Here is a 20,635-nt window from a genome sequence, read left to right as displayed (position 1 = left end):
GGGGGCTGTAAGGAGCCCCAGATTTGAGCAATTCGCCCTGAGCGGACGCCCTCAGCTGTGCCCAGACACGGCCCAGTCCGTCACACAGGGCGACAAAAATGATGAGGGGTTTGGAATGGGTCCAATATAAAGAGAGACTAAAAAGACTTAGACTTTTCAGTTTAGAAAAGAAGAGACTAAAGGGGGATATGACAGAGGTCTATAAAATCATGACTGGTATGGAAAAAGTGAATAAGGAAAAGTTATTTACTTATTCACACAACATAAGAACTAGAGGTCACTAAATGAAATTAATAGGCATCATGTTTAAAACAAAAAGAAGGAAGTTTTTCTGCACTCAGTGCACAATCAATCTCTGGAACTCCTTGCCAGAGGATGTAGTGAAGGCTAGGACTTTAACAGGGTTCAAAAAAGAGCTAGATAGATTCTGGAGGTTAGGTCCATCAATGGCTATTAATCGGGATGGGTAGAAATAGTGTCCCTAGCCTCTGGGTGACAGGGAAGGGATCACATGAGAATTACCTGTTGTGTCTCCTCCCTCTGGGGTATCTGGTATTGGCCACTGTCAGCAGAAAGGATACTGGGCTGGATGGACCGTTGGTCTGATCTAGTATGGCCATTCTTATGTTGTTTTTAAAGTTACAGAGTAACACAGCTATCTTTTTATAAAGACTTTTTATGAAATGACAGCGTTCATGTTTCTAAGGAATGGTAGGACGGAGAATAGCAAAATAAAGACAATGGGTTTCAAGAAAGCAGACTTTAGCAGATTCATGGAACTGATAAGTAAAATACCATGGGAAGCAAGTCTAAGAGGAAAAACAAGACAGTTTTTCAAAGAGGCATTATTAAGAGCACAAGACAAAACTATTCCACTGTGTAGGAAAAATGGCAGCAGATCTCCTTGACTTAACCAAGAGATCCTAAACAATCTAAAAATTAAAACAGTTTTACTGTAAAACCTAGGTCAAATTACCAAGAATAAATATAAAAACCACCACAAGTATGTAGTTACAAAATCAGAAAGGGCAAGGTACCCCCCCCCCCCGCCCCCCAAAAAGGAACTGACCGGGGCCAAAAAACAAAAATAGCAGCACAACTTGGGGGATGGGGGAGGTAACTGATGGGGAGGGGGGGCTGGGTTGCCTCGTGCCCCCTCCTGGAATTTGTTCATGTCCCCCAGTTTGGGAACCCATTATTTAGATAACGGCAGAAAGAGTATACTTGTAAAGTTTGCAGATGAGACCAAGTTGGAAGGGGCTGCAAGTGCTTTGGAAGATAGGAGAATAATTTTAAAAGATCTGGACAAACTGGAGAAATGGTCTGTGGTGAACAGGGTGAAATTCAATAAGGACAAATGCCAAGTACTCCACTTAGGAATGAACAACCAGTTGCACACATATAAAATGGGAAATGAGGCTCTAGGAAGGAGTTATGCAGAAAGAGATCTTAGGGGTCATAGTGGACCACAAGTTAAGTATGAATCAACATAACACTTGCAAAAAAGCAAACATTTCTGAGATCTATTAACAGGAATGTTGAAAGCAAGACATGAGAAGCAGTTATTCCACTCTGCATGGATTAGGCCTCAACTGGGAGCATTGTATCCAGTTCTGTATGCCAGAATCCAGGAAAGATGCGGACAAACTGGAGAAAGTTGAGAGAAGAACCACAGAAATAATTACGGGTCTAGAATACATGACTTATGAAGGGAGATTGAAAGAAATGGGTTTGTTTAGTCTGGAAAAGAGAAGACAAGAGGGGATAGGACAACAGTTTTCTAGAACATAAGAGATTGTTATAAGGAGGAGGGAGATGATGTAGGCGGAGTTTGTTCCTTCCATGAGTGCAGGGTACTGGACTTGATGACCTCTTGAAGCTCCTTCCAGTTCTATTTGTAAAGTCAATAGACTCTGGTCATCAGTAGAAGGGAATGAACATGTGACCTTAGGGACTAAGGCCATGGACTTGAACGAAAAGCCAGCTGACTCTCAGTTAAGGCTGTAGGGCAGATTTCACTCTCTTCTGTCAGTGGTCTCAATGCCTCTGGGTTGCATATTCTATAATAAATAGCTGGAAGGTATTATTTAAGGCCCCTGTCCTCAAAGACACACACTCAAACAGTTAAATAGGCACAAGTAGCCTAAAGATTTCAACAAAACTTTTCATGTGTTTAAAGTTAAACACACAAGTTTCTGTAAGATCAGGGCCTACTTTCTGTAAAATGAAAGATAAGAATCAAGTGCATTTTCTCAAAGCAAAGGAAAGAGTGAAGTATGGTGCTTTTATAAAGAAAGCTCTAGAACTAAAAATCTCACAGCCATCGCATTTAGGAATATTTTGTCTGGATCTGATACCAGTAGGTAATAGAAAATTATCTGTCCTAATTGATTCCTCTCATTTCAAAACAAATAGGATACATTTCACATTTATGCTTTTGTTTATACTAACTGGTTTTTTATTCAATACTTGTCAAGATTCATAAATCCTGTGTACATACAGGTAATATTTAAAGTATAATGAATTTATATTGAAGTATACTTTCAGGACATGGAGTAAACATTAGATCAGGAGAGAGTTGCTACCCTGCCTGGGTTAGCCACAGATGGAATGCAAGGCTCAACTGTCTAGCCTTGTCCCATTTTAAGACTGTCAATGGGAAACCATCAGAGACAAATTCAAGGAATCAAAACCACCTGGAGATAAAAAAGGAACACAAACAAAAAGAGAATTACTCTGTCTATGAATAAAGACAAAACACTATTTCAGCATAACAAAGAGCAGGGCAAGACACTTTGGATTCTTTTATTGAGGAGACATCTTGAGGAGCAGGGGCTGTTCTTATTAAAAAATGAATCCTAGTTCCTGTGAAGGTAGCCAGCTCTGCAACAGACTGAACTTTGGGAGATAATCTATTTTTTAGATAGGAAAGATAAATATGAAATGTAAACCCAGGTTTTCATTTTATTATTTTGTCATGTACTCTATTTCCATCACTGCCTCTTGTTTCTAGTAGAATCACTTTTCTGTCTTAAATAAATCTTCTGTTTTATTACAAGTGCTGTGTGTTATAATAAAGGAATTGTGCTTTAAGGAAAATGAATGAACTCGTGCCCCTTGGTCCATATTTGTCATCTGAAGAAGTGGGTTGTGCCCACGAAAGCACATAATACTATTTGTGCATTATTATTAGTCTTTAAGGTGCTATAGGACCATTGCTGTTTAAGATATTTTGGGGGTACTTTGAGGTAGAGAACCTAGGATTTTTGTGAATAACCAGTATCAGGTGCTGAAGATCACAAGAGAATGTTTCAAAAAAAAAAACTAGAGGACTAGGATACATTTCTTGTTAGTATGCAAGGTAACGATAAGGCTGACAGAGCCCAGAAGAATCTTTGAGTAGTTGAAAGGCTGATCATGTTTTATTAGAGAACTGACAACCAGATGGGCAAGCAAGTCTCCCTCATCCTGGGGTTAACAATGTAACTATCAGTCTTGGGTGACCTGAGAATGATCACACAAGTATTAACTCATGTAGTGAGAGTGAAAAAGTCATTACAATAGGTCAGCACTGAGGATTATCTATATTTCACTGGAAAACAGTAACGTATGTATTGTTATGAAACTCAAATTTTATTCCACAAATTGAAGCTATTGTACGTTGCAATTTTTTTCTTAACAAAACTCAGTATTATCTCTATGATTTATAAGTTTCTGAATTTCCAGATTACATGTAGTTTGTGTAGATATTCTTCTACTAGTAGAACAGCTGGCAAACAAAAAGGATTCTCATGTTACAATATAAAGAACCAGTTTTATCAAAATCTGCAAAATACAAACCAATACTACAACAGCATCACTTTCAGTTAAGAGTTAACCAAGTATTAAATATAAAAATGTTACACTCACCTGCTGTACAAATTTCTGATCAATGTATCGCTTTGCAGTACTAGGCTGGAAATCTGGGCTCTCCAAAAATCTCAGGAAAAATTCATACACCAACTATAACAAACATTAAATGAAAACTCTGAAGAAGTTACCACTGCTGTTTACTAAAATAATAAAGATTCAAACTACCAAATATTTTATTACTTCTAATTATGTCAATAGGAGAAGAGGATACTGAAAATATTTTAGCATCAAGAAGGATATAATTCAAAGTGTATATAAAGTTAAAGGCTAGGACAACTATGAATACAAGACCAATGTGCACAAATAGAAAATTCCTTTTAAAAATATATACTAATAAAAGTTTGGTTCCCAAAGTTAGATATAAATTATACATTTTTTTAATCCGTATTTTTAAAAAACTGCACAAATGCACGAAAGTTTAATCTTTACTATGAATTACGCATCTGTATACTTGACATCCCAATCCAAACAGCAGAGCCTTGTTGCAGATTTTAGACCCAACATGATACAGCATATATGGAGTCTTACCCCTAAAATGTTCAGAAGAGCTGGTCCTCCCTCCCATGGGCCTTGGCAGATCCACAGGAGGGAAGGGACTAAGGGGAGCGGAAGACTTGTAATAGACCAGAGAAGTATGGAGGGTCAGAGCTTCTGCCTCACTCTTGAGATCTTGAAAAGCTCAGTATAGAAAACAGTATGCTTCAAGTCACAGCAGAAGAGAAATGAAATGCAGGATGGCAACTGCAATCAGTCTCTCCTCTCCCAGCCAGCTAGATGCACAAGACTGAGGCCTCTTTATGCAATGAGAGCTGACAGTGGAAATGTGGTTCACAGATGTAGGGTGTGGTACATAAATTTAGGCATAGTGTCATTGGAGATACGAGGCCTTGGTGATAATCAACTACCATTTTAGTGCTGTTGGGTGTACTAAAGCCCAGTCAAAATGCTCTTGTATAGCCACTATTGAGTGGGCCTTAAAAACTTTATGAGGAGTAATAATTTTGAAGTCAGACATTTTAACTACAATCTTTAAAACATCTGATGACACATGGATGGAATCCTATTGAAGACTAGTCAAATCTTTTTAGAGAACCAATACCTAAACAATTAACTAGAATTTCTAAATAAAGAGCAGAGGTGAGAGAAAAATGCTTGTAATGCACCATTATGTAATACATGATAAATGCATATGTGCCGGTATATATGTTTGTGATAATCAATTAAGGCATCTGGTAGGCCCAAGGAAGGAAATGTGCAGTATTTCTCCCAATACTTGCCTCTTCCCCCCTCCTCCCCAATTGACTGAAGTAATTTAGCAGTAAGTGTTTAAAGAGATTTGAAGCTATCCACATTATATAAAACAAAACTACAGGCAGTCCCCGGGTTACATACAAGATAGGGACTGTAGGTTTGTTCTTAAGTTGAATCTGTATGTAAGTCGGAACTGGCATCCAGATTCAGCCTGTTGAAACTGATCAGCGGCTGATTCCAGGAAGCCCGGGACAGAGCAACTCTGCCTAGGGCTTCCTGTAGTCAGCGCTGGTCAGTTTCAGCAGCGGGTGACTTGGGGACGCCTGGGGCAGAGCAGCTGGGGTGCTGCTGGGTTGCTCCAGTAGCGCCCAGAGCGGCGCTGCGGGACCAACCGGCAGTGCCCCAGCTGCTCTACCACAGACATCCGGAGAAAACCCTGGACTGCTGGGGGGGGGGGGGGGAATCGGGGGGAACATACTAGCTGTGCCCTCTCCCCCCCCCAGCAGACCCCGGAGACGCGGGCGGGGAACCAAGACGCACTGCGGTCCCGCCGCCCAGGTCCTCCGCAGCTTTGCTCCGCTTTTCTCCCCGTCTCCCTGCTCTGTTGGTCTCCAGCAGACCAGGGAGACCGGGAGCAAAGCCGCGGAACGCGCCAGCAGCAGGACAGCCGCGGAGCATCTGGGCTGTCCGCTGCCCACGTGCTCCCCGGCTTTGCTCCCCGTCTCCCTGGTCTGTTGGTCTCCAGCAGACCAGGGAGACGGGGAGCAAAGCTGCAGAACACGCCGGCAGCGGGACAGCAGCAGCGCATTGGTCCCCAGCAGACCAGAGGCACCTGGAGCAAAGCTGGGGAGGCGGAGGGGTCCCGTGCCTCTGAGGCTTTGCCATGGCAAAGCTGGGGAGGCGCGGGACCCTTCCGCCTTCCCGGCTTTGCTCCAGGTGTCCCTGGTCTGCTGGAGACAGTCCGCAGCAGACCAGGGGCACCCGGAGCAGCTTTTCTCGCCCTGGAGGTCGAGGTGGCGAGACCGCTGCGCTCTGGGCGGTCCCAGAGAAAGCCCCGTTCGTAAGTGCGGATCCAACATAAGTCGGAGCCGCGTAACTCGGGGACTGCCTGTATATTAAAAGAACAAATACTATGAAGTCAAACATGCACAAGTTAGGAAATGATAGAATAAAGTTTGCCCATACAATTCTAATTCCACTGCCCTGTGTGCATGTATTTATGATACAGTCTAATTACATGATCACCCACTATTTTTGTGTTGGAGACACTAGAGTTTCTCAAAGAACGTTACAACAAATTTGTTATCACTGTAGAATATATTTTCCCTTAGCATTTCTTGTAAACAGCTGAACCATTTTTGTGGAAATTCCTGCCCACCTTTCCCCTTTAAAAAAAAAAAAAATCAAGCAGACAGCTGGTATGGAATATTCCAGCTGAAACAGTTAAAGTGTGACAACATTATATGGTTTTGCAATGGGTAGTAATAAGTAACTTCAAAACATAGGTGTCATTATATGCGCTGCCTATAAAACGAGGCCAATGCTAATGGAAGCTTTGCACACGGAGCTTCCTGACTGGGGGAGGGGCACTTTTCCCTCAGCCACACCAGCATCTCCCTGTGGAGGATAGAGCAGTGAGTTTCTCCCAGCCAGTAGGGACAGTCCCTGAGACCCTGGCAGGGCACAGCAAATTAAGCAGCTGCAGAGCCATACTGCCACACAGCTTAGAAGGAACCTTGCTGGTGCGTCACATCTGGGCCCACCAACACATTTTGACCAGTTCGCTGAGTCCAGTGGGATTACAATTGCCTGCCCCCCCATCAGGATAAATCACTTGAGGGCTACCAGAGTTTTCCATTAAACATCGGTGGTTCTCCATTCCAGTCAAATAGGAGCAGCAGAAAGCAGCATGGACCACAGGGATGTGCTGCCTGCTGCTTCCCATTGCCCCCAATGGCTGGGAACGGTGAAGTGCAGCCACTAGGAACTAGGGATATTAAAGACTAGTAGATTCCCCGCCCCCCTTGCTGCCTCTATGAGATAGAGGCATCAAAGGGGGAGAGAGGAAAAGGGGTACTTCAAAGTGGCAGCTCCGCACAGCTGATCCATGGCTCAGCAGTGCTGCCCCTTTAAAACATAAAAGGGCCGTGGAGCCTGGGATCAGCTGGGGACTCCCCAGCTAACCCCGGGTTCCAAGCAGCATTTCCTCAGAACCCAGGGTCCCAGCTGACCCCAAGTTCTGGGAAAATGCCACAGGGAGCCCGGGATCAGCTGGAGAAATGACACGCAGGACCAGGGTCATCTGGGGACTCCAAAAAGCCGGAGGAGAACCCTGAACACATGAAAAGAATGTAGGTAACTCCGCTAGCTCTAAAATCTTCTGATGTCCAGGTAGTCTTACCATTTGCTGTTCCTAGGACACATATGGCTAATAAGTTAGGCTTTCAGAAAGCTCTCTTTGGAAACTCTCAAGATTATCCTGCAGAAATTCTAGAAGTCATAGAATCATAGAGCTGGAAGAGACCTCAGGAGGTCATCAAGTCCAGCCCCCTTCCCAAAGCAAGACCAATCCCAACTAAATCAACCCAGCCAGGGCTTTTGCAAGCCGAGACTTAAAAACCTCTAGGTATGGAGATTCCACCACCTACCTAGGTAACCCATTCCAGTACTTCACTACCATCCTAGTGAAATAGTTTTTCCTAATAGCAAACCTAGAAGACCTCCCCCACTGTAACTTAAGGCCATTGCTCCTTTTTCTGCCATCCGTCATTACTGAGACCAGCACTTCTCCATCCTCCATCCAGTCTACTGCTTTGTGACCTGATGTTTTCTTCCTGAAAAGATCATTAGAATATCGTAATTGTGCTTTGATTTTTGAGATTTTTTTTTTGTCCCTATGAGTGCATTATCATAGCATGCACACGTCTATACCCCCACAAATAGGGGCTGCTGCCACAGCAGCCTCTGCTCTTGGCCAGCCTGGGCCGCCATGGACATGGACTGCTTCGTGGCAGCCTCCCTTGCTCTTTCTACCCCTGCTACTGCCTTTGATACAGGTGCAGTGGGGAGGGGAAGCGAATAGTCAAGTACTCAACTCGATTACTCGCTTTCATCCCTAGAAGCAAGTCTAAGATGTTTAGGAGGACTGTGTCACCAGTTGCAGTTACAGATGTAGACTAAGCCCTAATAGTGTGTTCTATTAACTCTGAGAGTCTACATCCCAGTAGATTCACAACAGATTAAAATACACCTTGAAACCCACTTGGACAGCCTATTTTCACAGAGACTGTCACTTACCCTCTCCGCAAATAATACAAATAATCTGGAGGCCCTGAATATATCTTAGTCCTGTCAAGGTAGAAGGCAGGAGCCATTCTGAAATCCAGGGCTCGCTGAACTGCGGCGAACCCCGCTCGCCAGCCACACTGTCCGGCAATCTGCACACGCACAGATCGTTCTGCACATGAACAGATCGCCCGAACCCAGCTCTTCCAGGTTGCAATCTACTTGCCATGGGCGAGTAGATTGCATTATTTGTCGAGCCCTGCTGATATCAAGGGTATGTTGACTAGTTTCATTTTTGGAGACATGAGGCTCTAGGTAGAGTGCTGGTAAATGGATTTTTTTTATTAATATGGTATTCCAAAGAGACCTCAGGGAAGAAGTGATCATGGAGACATGGCAAATTCACCATTTACTAGCTTAAGTAGAGATAAAATTATGCTATGTAAACACCAAGCATTTCCATTTGTTTAGTCAACATTATGTATGGATTGGGATATTGAGAAAGAGTTGAAGGAGAGAAGAGGTAGTCTCTGGTACAAAAGGGGGGAGGAGTTCATCAGGGCACTGAGAATGAATTTAAGGCACCACTGGTGAGCCAGGTTCTGCACAGGGAGAAACAAGTTATATATGCCATTGAGGAACCTGGCTATACTAGTGTAGGCAAAAATATATGACAGTCTTCAATGAGTGAGTGGAAAACTATGATAGCAACCAAAAGTACTCCAACTAAGCTCACTGATAAACAGGCAGTTTAGGATTTTGGACAGTGGAACTTCTGATGCTTAAAGTGCACCAGAAAAGGAAGTGTAAGGCAAGTTTTGCAAGTATAATGTTTCTTGGTTGATACGAGAACTGACAAGACTCATCTGAACAAGTTAGCTCCAGGCTCTAAAGCCATCCTCCCAGGTTCAGGCTGAGATAAAGGTCCCAAAGTTCTATGACAAAAGATACTTGCTGAGAGAGGCACTGCCACAGACAGGCAAAGGATGTTACAGTACCACACTAGTTTTGGACAGGGCTGCACTATAAGAATAACCCTAACCTTTATGTTATAGTTTGACTAAACATACAAAACCACAGTATTACCAATGGATCGCCCAATGAATTGCAGCCTTGTCCTTGCTGGGAGCACAAAATAGGATATTTCATGTGTTTTGTGTTAACATTTCATATGTTCTGGGAGATCCCAGGTCTGGCAGATACGGTAAAAGACAGAATTTTTCAACTCCTAATCATGATCCTGAAGGAATTTTCTGCTTAAGGAATCTACAATTGTATTCTGTAGGTCTTGAAAATGAAATTCTGAGATTTCCCTCTGATGGATAATGTACCAGTTCCACAGCTTTAGTGAATCTGTGCATAAGGATTTGGCTCCTGTTTCACCCTGTCAGTTACAACATTACATTTGCTTCCCTGTTATCCAGCATTATTCTGATGGACTGGCCTTGTATGATGCATACCAAGTACTGACAAGCAGATTGAATAGCTGCTGGGTGGAGCGAGATCCAGTGCTGACCACATGCTCTGGCTTCTTGGAGCTGAGCTGACCCCCTCAATCACAAAAAAGAAAGGAATACTTATGTTGTGAGGATCTTTGAGAGTGGGGGTGTCTGACCTTTGATCAGTCCTTTCACTACCTGAGAAAGACCAAGACTTCGAGGTACTATGATGAGTCTGAAAAAACTTTTTGGGATGTACACAGTGTTGTCCTATGTGAAGGCACCTGAGGTGCAATCTTGAGGCATGACACATATGGAAGCCAACATGTGGCCCTAGGAGTTGTATGCAGGTCCTTGCAGTTTGCAGATTGTGTTTTATTGCTAAGATCAGACTACACAGAGTAGAAAATCTCATTGGGGAGGCAGGTGCTTAAGGAATCTTCAGAGGGTCTCTTTGGACTGGGGTCAACACAGACTTCTGCCGACTGAGACAAAGGCCCAGAGACAAACTGGGCTAGAGCCTTAGAAGCTGCAAATTGGACCACTAGAGCTGATAGATTCCTGAAAAACCAGGTATAGAAATACCGCTAAGCCTCACTAATGTAAATGAGCCACCACTGCTGAGTGGAGGTTTATAAAGACTCCAAAAGGCCATGGAGAATGCAAAGGGAAGGACTCGATACTGGTAGTGTTCTGAGTCTATTATGAAATATTTGTGGGATGGGTAGATGAAAGTAGCATCCTGGAAGGGTGATGAACCAGTCTCTCAGAATTATGGATGGGATTATAGTGGCTAGCATGAAATGCTGTGATAGGATGTGTGTGTTCGGGTTTCTAAGGTCAATGATCAGTCTTCTATGTCCTCCCCGCACTTCTTGAGGACTTGTTAAAATTGAACCCTCTTCCAAAAAACTCTAAGGGAACTGATTTAATTGTTCCAGGAGCAAAAGGGACTGAACTGCTTGTTTTAAGAGCTCTTTGTGACAGGGGTCCCTAAAAAGGGATGGGGAAGGAGAAGGGAGAGAAAGAGTCAAAGTGAATGAATAGCATATCCTGATCACTTCCAAAATCTGTGGCTGAAATAATGTTTCCACGTGGGAAAGAAGTGGATAGTCTGCCTTAAAGTGGGAATGAGTCATACAGCAAAGCATCTGGGAAACTTGATAAAACAAACCTGAGGCCCTTGATAAAACAAAAGGAAAAAATATGTAGCACTTTAAAGACTAACAAGATCGTTTATTAGGTGCTGAGTTTTTGTGGGCCAGACCCACTTCTTCAGATCATATTCTGAAAGAGAATTGGCATGACCATATATAACAAAGGAATACAATGAAGAAAGTGAACACATTATAAACTAACAAATCAGATTTTAGAACAGAAGGTGGGGCGAGGGAAGGAGGAAATAGCTTATTGTAAGTCAATGAGTGGCTAATCTGGAGTTACTAGGACTAGCAATAGGTGGGGAAGCTGTCTTTGTAATGTGTAAGGTAATTAGCATCTTTATTAAGGCCCATTTGTTACGTCGAATTTAAGCATGAATGAAAGTTCTGAAGTTTCTCTCTGTAATCTGGTGTTAAAGTCTCTTTGAAGTAAGACACACGTTGTCAGGTCTTCAAATGAATGCCCAGGTAGATTAAAATGTAGACTAACAGGTTTTTCTTTGTGAAGATGTTGGATGTCTGATTTGTGGGCATTAATTCTTTGGCGAAGTGACTGAACTGTCTGTCCAATATACATTGCAGGCACATGATGGCATAAATCACATTGCTGGATGAACAGGAATATGAGTCCTTGGATCATATAACTGACTTGATCCAATGATGGTGTCACCAGAGTGTCACAAAATTGGCAACGGGGTTTGTTGCAAGAGAAAGTTCTAGGGTTACTATTGATCTGGTGTGCTCTGTGGTTGTTAGTAAGTATCTTCCTGAGGTTAGGTGATTGTCTATAGGAGAGTATAGATCTGTCACCCTGGGCCTCTCAAAGTGTAGTATACTGTTCCACTCTAGGTTGTAGGTTATTGACAACGCGCTGGAAGGGTTTAAGTTGGGGGCTATAGTTGATGACAAGTGGTGTTCTATTGTTGGTTTTCTTGGGCCTATCTTAAAATGGATGGTTTCTGGGTACTCGTCTGGCCCTTTCAATTTGTTTTTTATTTCCCCCGTGGGTAATTGAGTTTTACGAATGCTTGATAGAAATCTTGAAGTTTTTGGTCTCTGTCAGTGGGATTGGAGCAGATATGATTGTATCTAAGGGCTTGACTACAGACGATGGATCGTATGGTGTGTCCTGGATGGAAGCTGGAGGCATGTAGGTAAGTGTAGAGAGTGGTATTGCTTTTGCCATCAGTGATTTGTACTGTGGTGTCCAGGAAATAGATCTCTAGTATTGTATGGTCCAGGATGAGATTGATGATGGGGTGTAGGTTGTTAAAATCTCTGCGGAATGCATCCAGTGTCTCTTGACCATGGGTCCAGATCATAAAGATGTCATCGATGTAGCATAAGTAAAGGCGGGTGATAGAATGTTTCCTCAAATACCGTCCTCTAAGTCAGACATAAAGATGTTAGCATACTGTGGGGCCATGCGGGTACCCATGCCTATGCCGCTGATCTAGAGGTATAAATTGTCCCCAAATTGGAGGGATGCAAGATCTCTCTAGAGTGGGAATTATGGTGCGATCTACCCCTCTTCCTATTTAATCTGGCAAGGGCAAAAGATGTCCTAACTTATAAAGGTGCTATTAGAACTGCAAGTGCTAGTGGTACAGCTTCAGATGTTGTATGGGGAGAAGAGTAGACCCCATTCGGGCTAGTAAGCTTTCCACTGAAAGGTTCTTAAGTCTAGCCTGCCTTTTTTAGACCTGCCTTAAATCCGTGCAGACCATACATTTTGACAGAATGTGGGTAGGTGTCTCTGAGGCAATGGAGACAAAGCTCCAAAGCTCATCACTCTGGGGCAAAGATTTGTGGCAAGTCTGGCAGGGCTTAAGCTCCGGAGTCTTCTGCATAAACTGGAGTGGTAAATAACTGAAAGAATGGATTCTAAAGAAAAAATGTGCCCCCTTCCAAACACAACTGGAACTAAAGAAGAAAATAACTGAACAAACAAAAGAAAAAAGAAAATGTCTATGTTAAGAAAAGTGTGAAGCTGAGAACAGTGGACATGTAACTGCTCTGTCTCAAGGTGTTGCTTTGCACAGGCCCACAAACACTGCCTTGTGTGCTCTGTACCAGAGATTACAAGGACACATATATCATAAAATGGAGTACCCACAGGAACCTCTACTGTGTATTTTGAAGAGTGCGTTTGTGGATTTGTTTGTGCAAAATAAAGTCATACTTCACGATTACCTATAGATACCAAATTTTGCATAAACAATCCTGCCACTTTTTACACTGGAACATGCTAGGTGAAAGGATTAAATAATTATTTTTGTTTTTCATCAGAAAAAAGAAGTCTTGACTGTTATGATTAGCATTCTTAAATATCTTAAATAGCATTCTAACAAAATAAAAATTGAGTCACCTGTTCAACTGTCATTTTAGTGCAAAAAAACCTTTTACTGTTACAAATCACAAAATAATTCAAATTAGTTACAGAAAGAGTAATGGAAGCTTTACGAGTTTGTGATTCAAATTTACTATGTATGGTAATTATTCAATAAAATGAATAATGTTTGAGGTTAAAATCCTACAAATTTAAAACTTATTTTACTTCTCTTTTGCAAGCACATAAAAAAAATCTATTACATATATTTAATTTCTTGAATTTTTCTACAAGTGTAATCTAGGCAAAATGAATTTTGCCCAGTCAATAATGGGCCTCACCTGCTAGCATACTATAAAGAGCAGAGTATGTCAACAGAACCATATCACTTCTATAGGGAGAAGTAGAGATCTGTTTTATGCCCGCAATTGAACTTCACAGGGAATTAATTGTAAGTTCCAATTCCTGATGGACAAAAGTCCTTCAACACAGTTGATCTATGTGTTGACAGTATATAGGAGCCATCTGTTCTAATCTCCTTTCTTTCATCAAGCCTATGACCCACTGCAATTATAGTTATTTCTCATGCAGGTAAAATTCAGAGACATTTTCCTTTCTCCTGGGGGTTAATAATTAAGAACCCTAGTCTGAATGGTCACTGCCTGGGAAATTTGTATCTTTAACTTGACTAAGAGACAAAACACTGCCTTGAACAGGTACTTTTTGTGGGTAATATTCATGGCAGTATTCTGTTATTTAACTAAAGTAGCACAATCTCAGGGGGTAGCCATACTAGTCTTTATCTTCAAATACAATGAAGAGTCCTGTGGAACATTAGAGACTAACAGATTTATTAGGCTATAAGCTTATGCCCTAATAAAGCCGTTCGTCCCTGAGGTGCCATAGGACTCCTCGTTTTTCAAGTAGCACAATTATGGATTATCGTTATATAGTCAAAAAGTGATTTATGAAATCACTGTATGATATGTAGTGGTGCACAAGGTATCATAATTATCTGTTCCCTATTGAGTTATTGCAATACATACAAAAAGAACAGGTTTTAAATACTAGGTACTTCATTGCTGAAGTTAAGTGTATGGTCACTAAATGCAATCAAAACCCTTCTGACTACAACTTTGTTTGCTTGAAGAAAATAAAACAGTAACACAAGTCAATTGTGATTAATAGAGCACTGTTACAAAAATCACGAGGTAGGTACAGGAGTGCAACAATGAAATAACTTGTTAATTGTTATCCAGCTACAACGTCTTCATTGTAGACTTGGGGAAGGGGATAGGAAGAAGAGGGAGATACTTGTCTTGATAGAGGAAACATTAAGTCTGTTGTTCCTGTTTCTCTCTCTCTCTTTTTTTTTTTTTAAAGAAAACTAATTTTTTGATATATAGCTGTACTTCAGCTAAACCATACAGAAAAAAGGAAGTTACTCACCTTGTGCGGTAACGACTGTTCTTCGAAGTGTCTCTCCCCGTGGGTGCTCCACTGTTGGTGATGGCTGATCCCCAGAGCCGCAGTTCAGAGCTTTTCATAGGAGTTGACAGTTGGGCTTCAGACACGCAGGAGGCGCCTCGCACCGCTAACAGCTGGTGCCTCATGCGGCAGCCTGACCCTCCCTCCTTCAGTTCCTCATCTATGCCTGAGTTACTGAACACTCTGAGTAGAGGAGAGGAAGGGAGGGCCATGGAGCACCCACAGAGACACACACCTTGAAAAACAGTCGTTACGGCACAAGGCAACCTTTTCTTCTGTGGGTGATGTCCCCATAGGTGCTCCACTGTTGGTGACTATAGTGCAGTATTCCAGGAGGATGATGGGTCTTGGAGTTACTGCTGAGTGGCAGAAGATAGCACCCCTGTAGCCACTGCTGTATCAGTTGCTATTTGAAGCATGATAGCATAATGTCTAGCAAAGGAGTGGTCAGATGACCGTGTGGCCACCACGTATATGTCCTTGAGGGAGACACTTTTCAGGAAAGCAGTAGACGTTGCAGTGGCGTGCGTGGAGTGTGCTCTAAGTGGAACTAGCAAGTGACCATTCTGAAGAGAGCAACAATGTAGTACACAGGCTACTATGAACTTGGAAATGTGCTGCATTGAAATTGGAGTGCCTTGGAGTGGTTTTCAAGGGACAGGAAAAGGCATAGAGATTTATGAAACTGCTGTGTTCTATCGATGTAAAAGGCTAGAGCCCATCGAATGTCTAAGTTGTGCAGGGTAGCTTCTCTGTGAGATGCGTGAGGTTTTGGGTAGAGTGTAGGCAGGACTATGTGCTCGTTAATATGGAAGGAGGTGCTGATCTTAGGCACGAATGATAGCTGCAGTCTAAGAGTAACTTTGTCTTTTATGAATGTAGTATATGGTGGGCCCACCATGAGGGACCCTATCTCACTAACCCTCCTCACAGAGGTGATGGCAATCAAGAACACCATTTTCATAGTTAGGAGCAAGAGCAGGCAGGTGGCCATAGGTTCAAAGGGAGCCCTCATGAGACAGTCCAGGACTAAATTGAGCTCCCAGGAAGGTGCTGGGTTCTTGTGAGGGGGGATAAAGGTTGTGGAGGCCTTTGAGGAATCTCTTTGTGATTGGGTGGGCAAACACAGATGCTCCATCGATGTGCTCATGGAATGCTGTGATCGCTGCTAAGTGAACCTTGACGGACGAGATGGATAGGCCCCCATTCTTTAGATTGTGTCGATAGTCTAGGATGAGCGGATAGGGGCGATACAGGGGTCGATCTGTGACCACTGGCACCAGGACGTATACCATTTCCATTTGTGCAGGTAGGTGTTTCGAGCGGACGGCCTCCTACTATGAAGGAGGAAAATTCTCACTTGCTCTGAACATTGAGATTTGGTGCCATTGAATCACAAAGAAGCCAGGCATGAAGGTGTAGAGTGTGGGGTTGGGGGTGAAGTAGTTTGCCCGTTTTGACACAGAAGGTTACGTCGAGCTGGTAGTGGGAGAGGTGGCTCGACTGACGTGCTGAAGGTATGGAAACCAAGTCTGTCTGGACCATGATGGGGCTATTAAGATTACTCGAGCCATGTGCAATTGAATTTTCCACAGGATCCTGGGGATTTCTGGGACTGGGGGAAATGCGCAGTGCAGAGGTTTGTTCCAGACAATTAGGAAAGCATCACCCATGGATTCCCCGTCCAGCCTTGCTTGAGAGCAAAATCAGCAACACTTGGAATGGTCCCTCATTGCAAAAAGATCTATTGCCGGATAGCCCCACTTGTGGAAGAAAGACTCCATAACCATTGGGTATAGTTCCCGTTCATGGTCTGTGGTAAAACTGCAACTCAAAGTATCTTCTGTGACGTTGCTGACTTCAGGTAGGCAAGATGCCTTGAGGACAACCCCACGCCAGATGCACCAGTTCCAGAGGCGGATAACTTCTGCACAAAGGGATCAAGAATGAGCACTGCCCTGCCTGTTTATGTCCTTGTGTTGTCCATTAGGATCCGTACAGTGCAATTCATAATGGCAGGAGCAAAGTGTCTGCACATGTGTCTGACCCTTTGAAGCTCAAGACTGATGTGTAACATAGCTTCATGTGATGACCATCTTCCCTGCACTTTGTGTTGTTACATGTGCGTTCCCCGTCCTATTAGTGAGGCATCTGTGGTAATTTGTCCTGATGGATCAGGCTGCAGAAAGGGAACTCCAGCGAAGAGGTTGTGGTGTGAAGTCCACCATTTGAGGGAGTCTAGTACAGGGGCTGGAATGAAGACTCGCTTCCCAATAGGATGTCATAGGAAGGTTTGGAGACAGAAGTCACCCGGTGTTGCATCGCGCAGAAATGGAGATGTGCATACTGGACAACATACATAGTAGCTGCCATGTGGCCCAGCAACTAAAGGCATGTATGTACGGTCAATGACGAGTTCATGATTAGGGAAGTCACTAAGACCTGGAGTGTGTTGAATTGTTGGTTTGTTAAGTGTGCTCTGGCCGATATAGAATCGAGGCGATCGCCGATGAATTCGATCTCTTGAATTGGTTTGCAAGTTGACTTGTGTTCGTTTATGAGGAGTCTGAGATAATCAAATAATCACCTGGTCTTGACTACCTTCTTGGCTGTCTCCGTTCGTGATGGCCCCTTGATGAGGCAAGCGTTGAGATACGGCAAAAAAGACGCCCCCTGCTGTTGAAGATAGGCTGCCACTACTGCAAGTAGTTTTGAGAAAACATGAGGGGTTGAAGATAGTGTGAAGGAGATGATGGTATATTGGAAGTGGTCATCTCTGACTGTGAAATGGACATAACGCCTGTGCGATGGATGTATTGTGATATGGAAGCACGCACCTTGTGCGAACCAGTCCCCTTTGTCCAGTGCTGGAAATATTTAAGCCAGTGTGACCATCTTGAAATGATGTTTGTGTAGGAATTTGTTTAGCCTGCAAAGATCCAAAATTGGCCTCCAACCTCCTGTCTGCTTTTGGGTGAGAAAATAGGTCAAATAGAACCCCCTTCCTTTGTAGTGTTCGGGTACCCTCTCTACTGTGCCTTTCTGAAGGAGGCAATCAATTTCTTTCCTGAGAAGGGTCTCATGAGAGGTTTCCTTGAAGAGTGACAGGGAAGGGAGGGCAGTGGGGAGAAATGATGTGAAGGGGATGGAGTATCCCATGTGGATGATCTCCAATACCCAGTGATCTGATGTTATTGAGGCCCAGTGATGGAAAAAGGGGCGTTACTGTCACTTAATGGTTGGGGAGGTCGGGCAAACCCTGGACCAATTCCTCAAATTTGCTGTTTGGTGGTCTGCAATCCAGAGGAGCGTGCTTCAGGTGGGCGCTTCCTCTGGGGTTGCTGCCTGGGTCAGTTATAGTCTCATGTTCTTTACTGGGGACAGTTGTAATAGTTGTCCCTATTTCTGTTATAAGGAATGTCTCTCTTTCTCCGGTATGGTGGTATGTACCTGCCAAGAGTGCAAAGCATGGTGTGAGAGTGCTTGCTGCTATGCAGGATCTCATCTGTATTCGCTGCAAAGAACTTCTATTTATCTTCAGAGTTTGTCTGTAACTCTTTAGGCACCCCTACTTCATGTAGCCAGGAAACTCTTCTCATCACCACAGCTGAGGCCGTCACTCTGGTTGCCGTATCCGCAACGTCTATGGCTGCTAATAGAGCAGTGCGGGCAATTGTGTCCCCCTCATAAATGATCACCTTGAGGATTGGCCTCTTGGAGTCAGGTTGCATGAGTTCAGACAGCTTAGAATAATTATCGAAATAATGGTTAGCTAATAGTGCAGAATAGTTTGCTATTTTAAGTTGCAGGTGGCTGATGAATAAGTCTTTTTGCCAAAGATGTCTAACTTCTTGTACTCCTTGTCATTGTTCGCAGATCTAACCTAGGAGGCCTTTGTACGTTGATTTGCTGCATCCACCACCAGTAAGTTCGGTTGGGGGTGGGAAAAGAGAAAGTCCAGGTTCTTGGGAGGGACAAAGTACTTTTTAAATCAGCTTTTTTGCAGGTGGGCTGTATTGAGGCGGGTGTCCGCCAAATGTCATCAGATACCTTTAACACTGCATCATCTTCCCTTGAGAGGATGGACGAATGTTCTTTAAGAGGTGATGTTGTTTCTCTTTTACTTCCTGGAGCTGGACCTCATGGCTAGTGGTTACTCTTTTTAAAAGTTCTTGGAACTGTTTTAGGTGGTCTATAGAATTTGATGCTTCTTGTGTCACAGCCTCATCGAGGGGTGAAAATGAATTGTCCTCGGATACCTGCCTTTCTTGTACAGCACTATCATCGTCTGGGATTTGACCCTCTTCCTCCTCTGAGTCTACCGATGTTGGAAGGGTATGGACTGGAGAAGCTAAGGGGAGGCAGATGTGCTCCTGGGATGGCGTCCGCAAGGCTCTCAATAGTCCCACAGTGTCCACGGGGCGGGGAGGGGACAGAAGGGGAGTAGTAGGGAGGGGATATTGCTACTCCGGGCACCAATGAGAATGGAGAGGTCTTTCACAATAATGTTGAAACTGATGAGATGTAGTTGGAGATGAGTGCTATGAAGAAAAAAACACTGCCTTCATTGTATTCAGCAACTGCAGCATTTCTCTATGTCAGTGGAGGTCCACTGTCAGATAAGGAAAGACCTGCTGAGTCAGTTAAGCCCGAGGGGCGCTCCTGATGGATGAGGAGAGCTCAGTTGAATGCTGTTATCTTCAGCTGCTAATCTCCTCATCCTGCATTTGCACAGGGTTTTAATCATGCCACATCTGTGTTCAATCCTCTGCTGGGGAAGGCTTCCCTGCAGGTGGCTGAGGAGAAGGCAGTGCTGAGGACTTGCAGGGCTGTTTGGAAAGCAGTTCCGTGCTTCCTCTCAGCACCGAATGCTGGAGCACTGGTTTGTGCGATGCCATGGTCTGCCAGCATGGCCCTTCTGGTGCTGCTGCTGAGCATGCTGACCCCAAGTTGCTGGGAGTTGCGGCAACGGCAGTGCCCCATAAGGATTTTGTTGCCAGCTTCCCTCGTGCATGCAACACGTCCCTAGTGGTCAGCCTGAGACACTGCTTCATAGGCTTGGCAGGTGAGACTGTTGCCCTGTGCTGCTTCTGCGGAAAAGGTGACACGGACCTGTGCTTTAGGTCTCTGTGTTTCATGGTTAGTTCAGGCTGGTCCAAGGGCTGCAGAGTCCTTTCAAACATGATCATGTGGAGCTGTATTTCACAGTCTTTCCTGGCCCTGGCTGTGAAGCTCCTGCAATGTTTACATTTTCAGGGGCCATGTGCCTCCCCCAAACATCTTATGTAGGAATCATGCCCATCTGACGCTGGCATGGGTTCCTTACATAGTACACACTTTTTAAAACCCTGAAGGCTGGGCATGGTGGCGTCTTATTAAGGCTTGTATGCCTCGTTTGGTCTTCTTTCATTCTTTTTTTTAATTATTAAAGAGAGAAACCCTGCTGAGGGAGTGAAGCAGCTGAGGTGGTCAGTCAGCTGGAACTGCATGTTCTTTCTGTTTGGAGTTGTGTCAATTGATCAACTATGAGCAACAGCCCATAAGGAAATGCAATTAAGTAGCAGGAAAATGTGAAGAAACAACGCCTGAGGCAAGAGAGATCAGAGCTCAGTCCGTGACCAAGGGTGGATGAAGAGGAACCGAAGGGGAGGGGGGCCAGGTCAGCGGTGCAAGGCACCTCCTACGCATGTGCAGCCCAACTGTCAACAGCTATGAAAAGCTCCGAACTGTGGCTTCAGGGATCACCCATCACCAACAGTGAAGCACCCATG

General features: G+C 43.8%; 1 protein-coding gene across 2 annotated transcripts in view; it reads right to left on the bottom strand.

Annotated features, from left to right (window-relative positions):
* PPP2R5A (protein phosphatase 2 regulatory subunit B'alpha) overlaps window positions 1-20,635 on the bottom strand; it is a 120,878-nt gene that overhangs the window by 43,940 nt on the left and 56,303 nt on the right. For both annotated transcript variants that reach the window (XM_075925151.2, XM_006135173.3), the window contains exon 4: window positions 3,910-4,002. In XM_075925151.2, the coding sequence (XP_075781266.1) occupies window positions 3,910-4,002 (93 nt within the window). The remainder of the gene's footprint in view (window positions 1-3,909; window positions 4,003-20,635) is intronic.

The sequence above is a fragment of the Pelodiscus sinensis genome, chromosome 3, assembly GCF_052426305.1.
Source record: "Pelodiscus sinensis isolate ZL-2025 chromosome 3, ASM5242630v1, whole genome shotgun sequence".
Taxonomy (NCBI): Eukaryota; Metazoa; Chordata; order Testudines; family Trionychidae; genus Pelodiscus; species Pelodiscus sinensis.
The sequence above is the reverse complement of the archived record's forward strand: the minus strand, read 5'-3'. Positions and strand labels throughout refer to the sequence as shown.